Source organism: Pipra filicauda, unplaced genomic scaffold, assembly GCF_003945595.2.
Source record: "Pipra filicauda isolate LSUMZ 115617 unplaced genomic scaffold, ASM394559v2 scaffold448_size536912_pilon, whole genome shotgun sequence".
Lineage (NCBI taxonomy): Eukaryota > Metazoa > Chordata > Aves > Passeriformes > Pipridae > Pipra > Pipra filicauda.
The window spans coordinates 407,713-423,791 of record NW_024104585.1 but is presented as its reverse complement, the minus strand read 5'-3'; the positions used below and the strand labels follow the sequence as shown (position 1 = coordinate 423,791).

Sequence of the window (16,079 nt, the reverse complement as noted above, 5' to 3'; positions counted from 1 at the left end):
CATAGTCTTTCATAATTTTCAGCTTTCACAGCTTCTTCCCAGCCCTGCTCTTGCCAGCACAACAGTTTATACAGCTGATAAACATTTTTAATTGCTTTAAAATTAAGGTCAGCTAACTAGAGTTTGGAGGGAAAAAACTGCATTAAAGACACCACAGTTAAGTTAAAGAACTTCAAACTTATCTCAGAGGTCAAGGTTCAGATTACTCACTTTGCTGAAAGTTTCAAAGTAACATTCAAATTCTATTGTTTGTATAATTTTTAGTAGGAAAGTAGCAATACACTTTATAAATATATAAACCAGCACTAACAGCTTTGTTCATATACAAGGTGGAAATCTGTATAATGGTATCCATGTATCCCTAGACCCCTCAAACTTCTTCTAGTTTAAATTAAAATTTTTCATATTTTTGTAAGGGTTTAATATAAATTACTAGGTTGGAGGTCAAAGGATGGGTTTCTGTAAATTCTTCATTTCACAGCTCTGAGTTTGCACAAGTAGTGCAGAAGAGTAACCATAATGAGCAATGTATTTTAAAATCCATGGATTTCCAAACTAGACTTCTTTTAAGCTCAGTGAACTTTTTGTATTTGTTTCCAAGTATATTCAGCAAACTATCTGACTAAATCATATTCGTGTCTAATACTTAACATTTGCAACTTTAACAAACCATTACTTTAGGAATAATGAACATATTGCTATATACCAATAACATCTGACATTCCAGAAACACCATTAATTAATCCCAGCTGTTTAGGCCTCTGAGTATATAAACTACTTTTGCAACCAAACTGATTTTTTAGCATCTGGGGACTATTCTGAAAACCTCCTTTCCTACCTCACTCCATTCTCTAACCAAAATATCCTAAACATGCAAAAGATCAGAATGCAAGAGTTACCCTGAAGCTACGTTCAGGTTACTGGTCAGCCAGCCCAAACAAGCCCAAACCCTACACTTCAAAAGACCAAAAGGCCACAGCAATGCTTATACTCACAGGTAGTTAAAACCACTACAAATCATATGAATCATTAATGCTACACAAAGCAAAGTTCACAGGCAGTAACACAAGCTGGAGAACTGAAGAAAACTTTAGGTTTACCATAGGAAGGCAGAATGCAAAGTAAAACTTGTAGTTCAAAAAAAGCCACAAAACCTTACTGAAAGTTGAGATGCAGGTTAATTAGTAGTCATTGATCCACTTGGGTGTAAACTAAACCTAGAGAGAAAGAGGATTGTGTTTTACCTAAGTCCACCCCTCAAGATAACTTCCCTTTACTTGCATGTATAATTCAATATCTCAGAAAAAGAACAGATATTTGTTATATCATTTCTGTGGTGACTTTCCAGAACTATTTCTCTGTGTTTTGTGCCTTGGACACACCTAACAGTTTTTTGTGTGCTTGATACACCCCATAACGTGGTATTTCTTTCAAGGGATGAAACTGAACTGTTGTTATATTCATTTGAAAGGATTTTGTTAGTCTCCTATTGTGTTTTACTATTCTGTTACCTTCCACTTTTTGGCCTGCTTTCAGTATCCTCAGCATTTCCAGAGAAGCTACAAATCTGCTTTTCCCCCCTCCTCTCCCTAAAGGTAAGCCCTGAGATACAGTAATTTTATATGCATGCCTGCTACTCAATGAGCTGCAAGTAGAGGACAAAAGAAATAATTTCATTCCCTGCCCCCACATGTGCAAAAATGCAGGCAGGGTAAAAAAAAAAAAAAAAATCAGCCCTTTTCACTTCACTAGACAAGACTCAACAAATAAAGCCAGCTCTGCTATGCCAGACTTCTGGCTATTTGAATAGGCAAGCAGTAGCTAAGCTTGAAAAAGCTGTACCACGGCATGAGCTGAACTGGGCTTTCACTGCTGCTCTTGGTAGAAACTGCAGAAGAAAGATCCAGTGCACAAATACACAGACAATGGGTGGGAAAAACGGGTGCTGTTTCTGCCTGTGTGGTTTACCAAGGATACAACTATACCATAGAGAGAAGAAAACAGAGAGAAGGGGATTGAAGAGAGTCTGGGTAAAACAGTGGATTATTTAATAGAGCACAGGTTTTGCTGGTGACAAGTACTTATATATAAGGTTAAATGCAGATTCCTATTAGAACATCTTGCTTACACATATCTCTGAACCTAATACTTTCTGTGCTGAATTTTAGTGCAGAAGATTATTAATTTCCCTGCTGTGAGGTTGATAAAATTATTTGAATTAATTTTTTACTCTGCTATTTACTTAAAAACAACTTCAACAATTTTAAAATCCACAATGGATATTTCAGCCGCTGGTGGTTCATCAGTCTGACTAGTCCACTGAAAAACACTACAGTATGTGATCAAAACCCTGAATCTCATTCATTTTAGCTTGAAAAGGGAAAGAAGGGGAAATGGGGAAAGGAGGGAAAATAGTGACATACAAGTAATGGTTGGAGTTGGCTTTGTCCTTAAAGAGACTACATTAGCAATACCAATACAGAAACTGGTTGTCACCAAAAAAAAATAAAAAAAAGTCAAGGTAGAATATTTTCACTGGTATATTTCTATCCAGAATACTTTTATAATATGAGCAAAACCGATCCCTAGTCCCCTCTTTTTTGATTTCTGAGACCTCCCACTTCTCCTGAGTGATGTGACACAGCTTGTATTACAAAGAGCAGACATTTTCTTGTGTTAAAAATGAAAAGTACTATATATACACACACATTAGAACACAAGATGGTCCAGTACTGTGCCTTATATATAGATCTTGTTATATTTTGATGAGTATTGAGGTTCTAAGCTAAAGCTCAACCAAAGTATTCAGATATGGAGAGAAACTGATGCACCCATGTTTCAGTGAGATGAGGGGAAAATTTGTTTCTCAGGATTAGAATTTTATTATATACACAGTTTGATCAGTTGAAGTTATCAAAAAGAGGAGAAAGAAAACTAAAATACACCACAGATTGCTAAAGCCATGGAAAAAATAAAACGAAAGATAAAAAATCAGAGATGAATTATTGCTATGTCGTTGACTTCTACTGTTTATCTGAGTGTTTTTTCTTCTAACTTTGGAGATTTTATTAAAATTAACTAAAGAATTATATAGAAGTGAACAACAACAAAAAAATCCTTCCTAAAGGTGGTAGCAGAATGAAAAACTATACCCATCTTCAAATCTTAGTTGTTTAAAATCTGAACTCTGGCTATTGAATGTGTATCAGAAAACGAAGAGGGATTACACTTAACTGCTCCACTGCAAAGCCATGAGAGCACCAAGCGTTCAGTTTTGGTTTGTGTCACTAGACCTGCTTTGAGCAGGAGATAGTACTAGAAAATCTCTGACGGTCCTTTCTAACTTGCATGACTCCATGAATTTTACTTTCATATAAACAGGGGACATTTCCAGTGCAAGCAGCAATATCCTTGATAGATCCTAATCAAGGAAATGAAATCCAAAGACAAACATTTCAATTTCTGATGATTTCTGTATGCTTTTGCCAAGTACTGATCACCTTCCTCCTGCAATTTAAAGAACGTTTGCCTAACACCATCTTTTTGAAATCTACTTCATGATTTAAAAACTAGCTTTTATTCAGGAAGCAAAATTTTTTCCAGGTGTTTATTACAGCAGTTCTCTGTGAAGTGTCATTTAGTGACAGTCATAACCATCTTTAATCAGTCTCATTTTTTTGTTATTTAATCCTTTAAGTTAATACATTACCCATGCTTCACCTCTTGACAAGGTATTTTTATTATTACTATTACATGAAAGACAATCTCTTTTCTTCGTTTCATTTGGAATGTAGTATATTAACTCCAGACAGGTTTTGTTTCTTGCAGTAATACCATGTGAGGGAAATACCTACTCCATGGTTTTACAAAATTGGTTTTAAGTAACTATTGTATTCTACATTTTTTCTGCTGCCCAACATTTCTCCTGAATAAGCTTAACAGAATAGGATTTTAAGATGTTGAACATCTCATTTGGAGCATTAAATAAAAACCTTTTTGATGGGGAGGGGGAGAAAAAATGAATCAAAATCATGTTCTAAACAAGGAGAACAGAAAAAAAGAAAGAAACAGAAAGACCTCCAACATGAATAATAAAGAACATGCTCATGTTTGGGGAAAGTGAAATAGCTCCCTCTTCTGTAGTATTTTATAACACAGACTACCTTTAAAAGAATTAAGATGTTTTGAACCTATGAAACCAGCACTAACTGACTTAAAGAAATACAGCATCAGTGCGTTCAAGCATTTACCATAAAAAAAAGTAAAAAAAAAAAAAAAAGTAACCGAACAGTAGTCTAGCTTTTTACCTAATGCTTTAAGTGATAACTGGCTAAAAAATGGTCCTGAAGGGTGTGCTGCTCAACAGCCTTTCATTTGAGTCTGCATACTTGTTTGAATTTTGTCTACTGTCCAAAAAAGTTAACTGCAGCCTACTAAGCAGCAGCATGTGTGTTTACTTAAGCTTCCTGTAAAAACATTCATATCATTCCAAGAGTGACTAAATGTTTTCCGTCCTCATAGTTTGCATTCCAGCCTTCCCCACCCCTCCAGTTCATTACATGAAAAATATCAGTCCTGAGTCCTGTGCCGAAGAATTTCCTTCCTGGGTTTGAAATACCTAATGCCTTGCAGGAAATTTTTTCCCAGCATTTAGCTATCTGTGTTAACTCTCAGGGTTCAACAATTCAGCATCACATAGCAACTTATAAAATGTATGCAAGGACTTAAGATGATACAATTTTCTAATGTCACAAATAACTCCAAAAACATATTCATTAATACTTCCTAGCACATAGTTCAGTTTGGTAGCCTTTTGTCTCAAATTTTATTCATACTGTCAAACCTGAAACTACTAAAATATGTATTTCTCCTTCAAAGTAACTATTATAATCAAAGACTTTTTACTGCTGCAATGTGAAGAAGCTTCCTATGAACCAATGGTGCATGGGAGTGTGTAGCTGTCTTTCTTGCAGTGATGCAATCAAAATACATCCTTTCTGCTCTCAAGATGTGAAGTTAAAACCTTTTGTCTGTTGTAATCAATTCTTCTGGTTTTCAGTTTAACAGGCTTATATACTCTTCAAATGTATTTCAATTCTAATAAGAATTTTTTTTGACAATTTTAGGTGGAGTGAGACTAAGGTATAATTACCTTTGTTATACCAGAATCAATTAAGCCTATCAAGAAATGCCTGAATACATTAAGAAGGCCATTCAGTTATTGTTACTAGGTGAAGATACAGCAAACACTAAATTAGTGTACATCTGGGGCAAATCTATGAATGCTATAGGCATTGAAAAGAATTAGAGGATCCATGAGGTTCTTTATAAGTGAGACATCCTTAGCTGCACTGATGTATATATTCATTAAGATTCTTTGGTTATTTATCCTTTCAGCAGTCTTCCACTGAACTCAACAATGAATCACTGAAACCCATGAAAATGTTATTTCATAGCAGTACAGTCTTCCTGAATTTCATTAACTTTCATTGGCAGTAGGTTTCATTATACTCTGGATGGTGTGGTTCAACAGGCTCAGCTGCCTTGTCTAGAATCACTACACTAAATCATGAGCTGGCAAAAGTAAGCCCCATTCTCTATAGCTTGGCGTTTGTATCCCCTAATTGACACTGATGAAAAGGCTGGTTGAGAGCTACAGCGCTGCTGCTGAACAATAACTTATATTTCATGCTCTAAGGAGAACCCTGGGCCCAAACTCCGTGTCGGTGAACACTCCTCACTACCACTGACTTCATCCTGAATGAATCAAGTTTCTTTTCACTGGACTCTGCTGCCTGTTTTTACTTAATGAAGTGCTAGACACGCTGAAGGAACTGAACTGAATTACAACTCAGCTAGAGTTTGCAGCCCTTTATTGATGAAAATGTTAATTTCTTTTTGTGAAGATAAGTGTCAACCATAATGACAGCAAAGTAATGTGGGCCTTATTCACAAAAAATCCTCTGAGGGGATTTTGTTTAACACTTAATTTCTCATTCATGGTTTATGCTGGCACCCTGCCACCTGTACCTGAGGGCTCTCATGCAGAAGGACATACAGCGAGATAACCAATTACTGCGTATCAGCTTTCCCTATGAATAGCCTGAGCCTCTGGGAGATGCAAGGGAACAGAAGCAACCATAAACTTTCCTAAGGGGTATTTTTGGCATCAATGCCAGCACTGAACACTTGTATTTATTATCTTGTTTAAAAAACAAAACAAAAAACAAACAAAAAAATAAAAAAAAAGGAAAAAATTAGGTATTTTCATACTATCTTACCCAATATTTACTTGCTGTGAACACAGCTATTATTCCAATTTGTAGATGGTCTGTGGGAAACCTGGTTATTTCTATCACTGTAGCTTCTTTAGTATTATTTATATGCTATTATATATTCATACGTTTTATTCCCCTTTTTTTAATAAAGTTCATTAAAAATGGAATTGCTGTTTAAACCACAGCAATATTATTTGGAAAGAAAAGAGTTGTTAGGCCAGCGGAGAAATAAGTAACTGTAAGTAGCAATACTAACTGCACCTGATTGCCAATAGATCTGGTTAGCTCCAACAGAACAGGAACCCAGACCAGCCACTGTGAAGAACCTCTAAGCCAAAAGAAGTGTGAGTAGATAGCAAAATTTTGCAGTCCCTTTTGACACTTGAAAAACCACTTTCTCCTCTCTACCTAGCTGTCTGTTTTCATTAATGTGTAGAAATGTGTTCTCTTTGAGACTTCCTTGTGCTGCTAGAAGCCGCTAGCTCTAAAACCACGGGGAAAGCACAGAGGGCCAGTCTGATTACCTAAGCCTTGGCTCTTAATGAAGACTGTCTAGAAAACAAAGAAAGAGAAAACAAACTAAATAGATAATAGACTAAACAAACAAAGGCAAATCCCAAAGGACCAGTATCATTACAGCAGCTATAGAAGCTATATAGAAGCATCCATCAGAAGTTTAAAACTAATTGTTTGTGCTGGATCCACAGAATGGGACAGGTCTGATTTTCCCAGCTCCCACCAGTGCCTGGCTTGAAAAGCTGTATCAGCTGAAGAGCTTGGGTTTGGGGACAGGCCAATGATGAACGTCTTCCTCTCCTCACCAAACTGTCTCACTGTGCCTCTGTCTCCAGCTTCGTGCTTTTCCTGTGACCCTTCCTTTCTGCCTCTCTCCCTGTGGAAACAGTCACCTTAAAGCAGCCAGTTCCCTGTCTGATACATTGGGCTTTTATTGGTGGTCATTGCTGCATCAGATAACTGGCAAGAAGTGATATATTATAACAAGATATCTTGCCAAAAGGGTTTTGATCACTTTGGTGTTTAGTTAAAAAAAAAAAAGAAAAAAAAAGAAAAGCAGCTTTATGTTGAGCTGTATATTGGTGAGCCACAGCCATCACTTGCATAAACACTGAAAGCTACATGTGATTTACCATTACTGCTTTCAGTTATGTAAGCAACTTCCTGAGCAAATCTTGTTTCACTGAGGCTGAAAATTCAACTGCCATGCCCTAAACACATCAAAAAGACAACCTTAGTCCCAACATGCCACAGGAGGAATTTTGTTTTCCTCAACAACTTTCTGCCTTCTAAAGCACATCTTCCCTCTTGTAATCCAATTCCGTTCTTTCTTGTCCAATCTTTTTCTTTGCAACAACCTTTTAGGTTGCAACAACACAGTGAGTACCAGTGGCAGAACTTCTGTATCATCAACAGAATCAATGCTCAGGAAGAAGAGTGAAAAGCTGATTTAAAAGGGGAAGGAGCACCAATCCATGCATCAGATATCAGTGATGGCAGAAATAAAATAGCATTTTAAATGGGACCAGGTTGTCATTAAAATGATATAACTTAAATTTGGGATAGTAAGATGTGTGAAGGAAGCAATGTTTTTAAGGCTTGTCTTGCCATGGCATACTTCTCCCAGTTCAGCCCTTCTATAAGGAGAAAACCAGAGAACAGAAATCTAAAGAAGCCTACTGGGTTAGCAAGCAACACCTGTATTGCAATGAAGGCAGACAGTACTTATTTCCTATCCCATGCATTAAACTCCAAGTAGAAACACTACTAATCTCAGATTTAAGGCTTAAGACACATAATGCTATCTGACCTTGGGGGTGGGCCAGAAGTCAATGACTTATATACAAGTCTCTGCTGCCGTCAGCTCAAACATTTATTTTTTCAAAAATAATTTTAAAATACACAGTCTTAATATTAAATGCAGACAGCCAACCTTTAACACATTGTGATTTTTTCCTAATGTTCTGGAGTTTTTTTAATGTGTACTTTCAAAGAAAAATGTTAACAGATTCAGAAAGACACACAGGTCTCAAACGTCTAGTCCGGTTAAACCTTGCTCTCATATATCTAAATATTTTTATTCAGGCTGCTGATCACAAGGCATAGCAGCCTTCAACTCATTTGATGCCTCAAAATATAACTTCAAGAAATTTACTGGTACCCTTGATGGTTCATTTCTCAGGGATTTTTTTATTTACTATGATTGCAAGATAAGTCTCAGATGCTGAATAATTTCTGACGAAGTCATCCAAAACTGCTTCTTGCAAACTCAATTTTTTTAAATCTTGGGTGCTAGCATCTGAACTCACTGATAAGTTTTAACAGTCCAGATTTTTCATCTTTGAAATAATCCCAAATCTGGATTCCTGGAATTAAATAACTTGCAGTAATGGAGCAAAATAATCTGGTTTTGTTATATTACTTTGCTGTAGGAGAGGGAAGGGAAGAAAGCGGAGAGGATTCAAGTATTTTCAGATATTCTCTGACCACTGGTACCCAAATACACTTAAATCTCATCCTGGCAACAACTAAAGGTACTTCCACTAATTGTTAGTTTCACCATTTACATAATTTCATTACCCATTGATTATTTGGCAGTATGTGTTATCAAAGAAAGACCAATTCAAATGTGATGTTTTTAAGCTTAAAATTTAGGATAGTTGCTCAAAATACCATTCAGTGTTATTGTCTTCCAGATGACACACTCAAAACCAGACGACTACAATTAAGCATATATATCATACAACAGCTAACATGACAAACAAATAAGAAGCCAGATTATTTTTGGATAAAATATAATTAAAATGACACAAGGACCTCATTTAAATATTGATTCTATTGTGCTATTCTGTTAGTCTTTGTCTGTTTCTATAATAAGTATAATTTCACACTACACCCCACACCCTTAACAACTACAAAATTTTATGGACTTAAACAGTTGCTAGCTGCATCTTGTTCTAAAACAAAATACATGTTATTGCATAGAATTACCTAACCTAGTCCAGAGGAGGTAACTTGAGTCCTCAAAGCACTGCAGAGGCACTAGTGTGGTATGTTAAAGAAGTACCAGCTTGTTTATATTGCGACCTTCAATAATGAATGATGGAAGCCTACATTCTACCCTGTTTGCTGCCCACAGTTCTTCTTAATTAACTCAGTTCAATATATATAAGCATTTAATTCAGTTATCTCTAATCCAGTTTCTCTAGTCTGGAACAGGAAATCAGAGACGTTTGCCTCTCCTTCCTTCACTGGAGGAAAAAAAAAATCCTCTGAACATACTAACATATTGAAAATATGTCCATCAGTCTCTCTCTCTCTCTCTGTATTACCTTCCCAAGCTCACTCACAGATACCTAAATAATGAGTGGTGACAGCAAATAACTCTGTGATATCCATCATGAGGTGATCACTGGGGATTAAAGGCACTTAACCTGCTTCTTCATAGTAAAATTAATTCAGTGCAAGTAGCAACTCCCTACAATTCACCGGCAGCTTTTACACATTATCAGACACCTTCTTCATACCTTGTGATGTGAATTTTGGAATTAAAGAGCACCTGTAAAAAACTCTTATGCTCCTCAAATTTATCCTAAAAAGTAAGTATCTCAGTGAACTTACTTGGATGGATACTGCAAACCAAGAAGGGCCCTGAGACACATGCAGATACAGAAAAATAATTTTCTTCTATCAGAGAGAGAACAGACAAATCTTAATGGCAGCTCACTGAGCACCCACAAGTGTTTGTATATTGCGAAGATGGCTCTGACAACAGGTCTAGATTAAACAATTCTAAATTTAGTAACCTGGTCTTTTTCCTGATGAACTACTCCTCCATAAAATGCAATTCTAAATGTACATTTATGTATATAATTTAAAATATTTTTTTGTCTCAGTTTGCAAGTCTTGACATTTCCATTGTCCACATTTCCATATGGATAAGTTAAATCTCAGTGATTTATACCATATGCATGTATTTCCACAAATGAATGAAAATACAATTTTAAACTTCAAAAAATAGTCTATCTCCCAGATACCACCACCTTTTATAAGTTTAATTGAAATATTTATGCCCAGTATCAAACTATAGTGTGCAAAAAGATTTTTAGTTGCAACTAAATGACATTGATGAAGAAGAAACCAGGAATAATCCAGTTAACAGTAATACCAACTGATGAACATTTCTGATCTTCTAACTTCTCCTATATTTACTAATACGATTTAAGAAAAGCTAAGAGCAACATCGGTGAATAATCATAGAATCATAGAATCATAGAATCGATTGGGTTGGAAAAGACCTCCGAGATCATCGAGTCCAACCCTTGGTCCAAATCCAGTCCATTTACTAGATCATGGCACTCAGTGCCACGTCCAATCTGCGCTTAAAAATCTCCAGGGATGGTGAATCCACCACCTCTCTGGGCAGCCCATTCCAATGCCTGATTACTCTCTCTGTAAAGAATTTTCTCCTGATATCCAACTTAAATTTCCCCTGGCGGAGCTTAAGCCCGTGCCCCCTTGTCCTATTGCTGAGTGCCTGAGAGAAGAGACCAACCCCCACCTGGCTAGAACTTCCCTTCAGGTAGTTATAGACGGTGATGAGGTCACCTCTGAGCCTCCTCTTCTCCAGGCTAAACAACCCCAGCTCCCTCAGCCTCTCCCCATAGGACTTATAAATGTTGATCTTAAACCATCTCTTACTATACCCTTCTGGGCCAAAAGAGTATCACGATTGCCACATACAGGTATAGTTAAACCATGCTGATGTTTTTTGTCCTCAGTGGTTTATTCAGTCACCAGGCAATGCTGTATCAGCTACTTCAATCCTCCAAAATTTTCAAGTAAACCAAGAATTACCACGTAAGCAGCAGTCATGACAGAGGAAAGCAAAATAAGAGGAAATACCAATCTTACCTTCACACACCGGGCAGCACTCCCCGGGGACTTTAACAGGATTTAGGCAGCTCTGTCCGCAGGCCGTGGCAACACAGTGTGGATCTCCATTGATGCACTGGCAGAAGGTACAGTCGTCCTCTCGCCAGCGGTCTCCGTGAGCTTGGATCTGACCATTGGCATAGCAGCCAGCAGGGTTATTTACTGGATAAAGTGGGTCTGAAATGAGAGGAATTGTAAGAGAACGAGGCTTAATGTTTTGATTTTCTGATTTTGTTTTTCAGAACGAAATGGATCTTAGATCTATTGATTTCTTTTTTGTTCCAGCTTTCTGAAGGAAACTGAAAACATCTAAATGAACCATTGGAATGACTCCTGTCAGCACTATATCACTACTTTATACAATGAGCAAAGATGAGATCTCTGGCACATTTCTTGCTAGAGCAAGAAGATTGCCTTAAGCTACATCTCATCACAGTTTTGGAGATATACTAGTTTTTCTGAACAGATGATCTGGCTCAGTTTTCAATTTCATTTCAGGTGAAGTTTTTTCCCCTGAAAGGCCACAGGACCCACTTATGTGCTAGAAACCAAATGAAGATTTTGGTATTTAAGTAACATAATTTTATGGAACATACTTTACGTTACATTTCTCATCAAGTTTCACATAAATAAATAATGCAACCCTGTATATGCAAACCCATGACTTGAAGTAAAAGCAGCTTTTACTCTTCAGAAATAGTATTACTCCAGAAACTTGATAAGTTATGCTAATATTAATAGTAAAAAGCATATATACATTATGTGAATATATACAATTTATCATGGTGGCTAATAAAAATAAAACTGTCAGGCTCAAAAATTAAGTATCTGAGAATGTACAGTAAGTAGGTCAAATTTGCAAAGCAAGCAATAATAAAAATTACATATAAAAGCAAATCTAATATAATAAAAGCAATAGATACAACTGAAAACATTTTTAGTGGACATCAAATAAGCACAAGTGATTTACCTATAAGTTAATTTTTCAAGAGTGTTAAGTTTAAAGGACTTGGGAGAAATAAGACATCCTATCTAAAGGAAGTTTCATCACTCCTCTCTGGAAGGAAGGCAATGCATTTTGAGTGTAGGAAAAGCACGTAGCGGTGCTAAGTAACTGTTGTCTTATTATAAGCCACTTTATGACATTAAATATTTGCATTGAAACTGCTCACAACTTCTACCCTATCCTGAACTGTAGTGATATTCACAATTCCAGTAAAATGTGTTAAACCAAGAATCATGTGTTTGTGAAAATAAGGCACTTAAAAATTAAAATGTTTCCTAAGCTCTTAACTTTGCACCTTTCATGTTTTAGGATTACCTTACATCTGTAAACAACTATTTTGACTTAGTCAAAAATCAAACCATAAACAAACAAATGAAGTGAATTTTATCCTTCAACTTATATACAGGATTGTGATTGACAGAGGAATACAGAGAAAGCACAGAAAAGCCATATAAGACTTGTGCTATTTGCAATAGTCTTCTATGTGACTCAAACCACAAAGTTCCTGGTATCCTCAAAAGGTCAGTCGTGTTTAAAGCTATAAATTGAGTCCAGCAAATTACATATCCTAATGCTGATATATCCTACAGGACTTTGAGAAAGAATTCCTCCAGGAGTTAAGGCAAGAAGGGCTTATGCCTGTAATACACAACTCACATCAACTCTACCATTACTGTTTTAGAATTCCTACAGAAAAGAAGAAAGCTTTATATTCTTTATATTTCTATCATCAAGTAACATTAGTAGGAAACAATGAATCACCTTGAAAACCAGTCATGAAATAATCCACTGAAGAAAAGCAGGTAGAAAAGAATGCCACCTCTTCAACAACTAGAAAAGCATGAATGGGTGGGCTGTTAGGTATTTATTCTGCCTATCTAGAAGACTTACCTTGTCAATTTAGGTGTCAACATTACCCAGGTTATTAAGAAAGCGATCAGAGCTTTCTTTTTTAATTATTAGATTTCTCTTATCTGAGGAGGAGATTTGAGATTTCCAGCTGATTTCACTTATTGAGAATCTATCCCTAAATGCACATTTAAACAAAGGGAGTAGGAGTGCTTCACAGGCCTTTTGACTATGCAGTGGCCAAAGCCTGATCCCCCCTGGGGCATGATCCAGGTGTAGAGTGCTAGTCCATGCCAGTTTGCTGGAATCTTGGTTGTGTTCTGGCAGAAGATGCTTTCAATATTTTGTAGCATAAGCAAGAGGGTCAACGTGAAATTTTACAGAGAGACCTTTTTAGGAGGACTGCAGGCCTACCAAGCAGAGGAGGGGGTTCTCAGCAGGGCAAAGGAGTTGTATATATATAATTGTAGAGCAGAGAAGGTATATGCATTGCTCTAGTTGAACACGAAAAGAAGCAGGTTGCAAAGCAATGGATCTGTGTCTTAGGGTCACAACTGCTGCTATGAAGATGCCTGTCTAAATGTCCAGTGCAGAAGTTAGAAACAGCTTTTTATATCCTCTATGAAGAAGGCCCCCACAGAATCCCTGCACACTTGATCACATTTAAGGAGGTTCTGATGCAGAAGGGAAAGCCAAACAGCTCTGTATAGAAAAGGCAGAGTGTCAATGTCAGAGAAGCGCTGCAAAGAACAAAACAGCACACTCAGGCACAGCACAAATGTAGAAATAAATTGAATTAAGGAGGAATCTACAAGCCTCAGAAGAACAAAAGCCCTTGTTTGCTCATTTCCATTGAACATGCAAATAAAAAAAAGCAGCAGAATTAAATGCGAACAGCATTAAAAAGATACTGTACCTTCACACACTGGGCAGCACTCCCCTTCCGGCACATAGTACCTGTCGCAGTGTAGCTCACCACACTGGGCAGAGAAGCAAATAGAGACTCCGCCTTGGCATCGACAAAATCGACAAGCATCCATCCGAAACATGTCTCCATCATAATATTCCATGCTGTTAAATATGCAAGTTGGCTTCACTTCTGAAAGAAAGAAAAAAGTATTTTACAGATATTGTTAAATGGGAAATAGTTAAGCTCATGTTGCTACTGACAAGAACAGATATAAAAGAGACAGTTGATTTTTCTTTCATGTTTTAAACTTAACTACAATCTTATTTTATTTTATTTTTAGGAACATGGTATATTTTATCGTGTTTCAACAACGGAATAAAATAAAATGCTATTGAAAATTACTTTCAGAGCAATTATCTACAATTAAAAGTCTCAATTTTAAAAAAATCCTTAAGGAAGGTTACAGCACTGGTATTTCTTCACAGGTGTTAAATATTTCTCATTCTGGATGAGCCTGAAGCTACTTCAAAATTCAGCACATGAAACAATAGATTTTTCTGTTTTAAGAAGACAGTTTCTGATGTGTCTTAAGTGTAATCTTCCTTTCTGCAGGACTTGGTACTCAGGTGGATAAATTGCACTAAAGCTGTCCAATCAATAGGTTAAAAACTCCAACAAACATTTTGTGACTGCATGATCTGTTATGCAGAAGTGAACACTTCAAACAACCTGGAGCTGTAATAGCCAGCTCACAATTATACTTCTGAATTGTAATAATATTTATGTGATCACTTTAGTGTTTCAAAAACATAAGACAGCTATTTCTTGTGTGCTTCTATCTACAGCAGAGCCTTGACATATAATTAAATCCAAACTTTGTTAGAAACTAAGAGCCTCTAAAAATTCTGAAGTATTTTGCAAAGGACATTGTCTATTTACTTGGTTAACATTAAAAAAAAATGAAAGGCGGAAAAAAAGATGCTCCCTAAACCAATGAAACAGTTTGCAGATTTAATCAACTTTTTTTCATGATTATTATTTTTTTATCCTGAAGAGGTTTGGTTCTGGATTATGAAGCAGATCATCATGAATATATCATAAGGTCTTGTTAGGGCTTTTGACCTTGCAGTTACCCCATACATATGAACTTCCCCCCACCTCCACCACCTATTGCCAGCAAACTGCACTCTGTTCAACCAGCTCAACTGATTCCCCCCACACACAATGTCGTGTAGCTCCACGGCCCAGGGCTGAATCACTGTGACTCAAGACACTGTAGAAAAAATACTCTGAATTTATGTTCAACTATAAGACTCCACATTAGTAATTAAGGAAATCATGACTTCACAGTATCATCATTATATTATTCAATGACTTAAGCCTCCTCCCTCTTCCCCACTTCAGAATAAGCTTTTTGGCCTCCTATGACACTAGTCCAAGATACCTGAAAACAGCCACCTGAAGTGAAGCACTGTCTAGTTAACCAATGTATTTTTTCAGAAGCTATGATTTGATATGATCATAAAGCATTAGCGTTGAAACTTGGAAGTATCTTGAGCAATGTTTGATTTTTATATGTCTGTCTTCAAGGCATAATGTAGAAAGCAGCATAAAAAATAAGAGTAAGAAGAGGAAATACCACTGTGTCCGGGAAAACATCTATGACCTCATTAGAAAGCAATTCGCATAAACAAACACTTGAGAAATATTTCAACTTTATGTAGCTCAAGCTGTTAGTTTAAAAACCTTCTCAAAAAGGAAAAAGTGCCAACACAACTCAAAAGGCCTTTAATCCATTTGCTTCTAGCTTCAATGTTTTGATTGCAGCTTTCCAGATTTTTATTGTTTCCCTCCACCCTGAACAGTAGATATGAATTCATGCCTTGTTAGAAGTAGAAACATCATCTTCAATGAATTATCATTCATTTTTAAATATCCAAACAAGACTAAGCAAGTAACTGCAAATCCTGAACGGAAACAGTATGTTTTAGTCCTACAATGAAAACCACCATAGAATTTCACTATTTTTACCGTCCAGGTTTATGGTAGCTTATACATTTATACTGAACTATAAACCTAAGCTTAT

The 16,079-nt window shown here is 36.5% G+C and overlaps 1 protein-coding gene across 3 annotated transcripts in view; it reads right to left on the bottom strand.

Moving 5' to 3' along the window:
- CRIM1 (cysteine rich transmembrane BMP regulator 1) overlaps positions 1-16,079 on the bottom strand; it is a 170,933-nt gene that overhangs the window by 37,994 nt on the left and 116,860 nt on the right. For all 3 annotated transcript variants that reach the window (XM_027735057.2, XM_039385889.1, XM_039385890.1), the window contains 2 exons: positions 14,000-14,182; positions 11,208-11,405 (listed from right to left, as the gene is read on the bottom strand). In XM_027735057.2, coding sequence (XP_027590858.1) covers positions 11,208-11,405; positions 14,000-14,182 — 381 coding nt within the window. The remainder of the gene's footprint in view (positions 1-11,207; positions 11,406-13,999; positions 14,183-16,079) is intronic.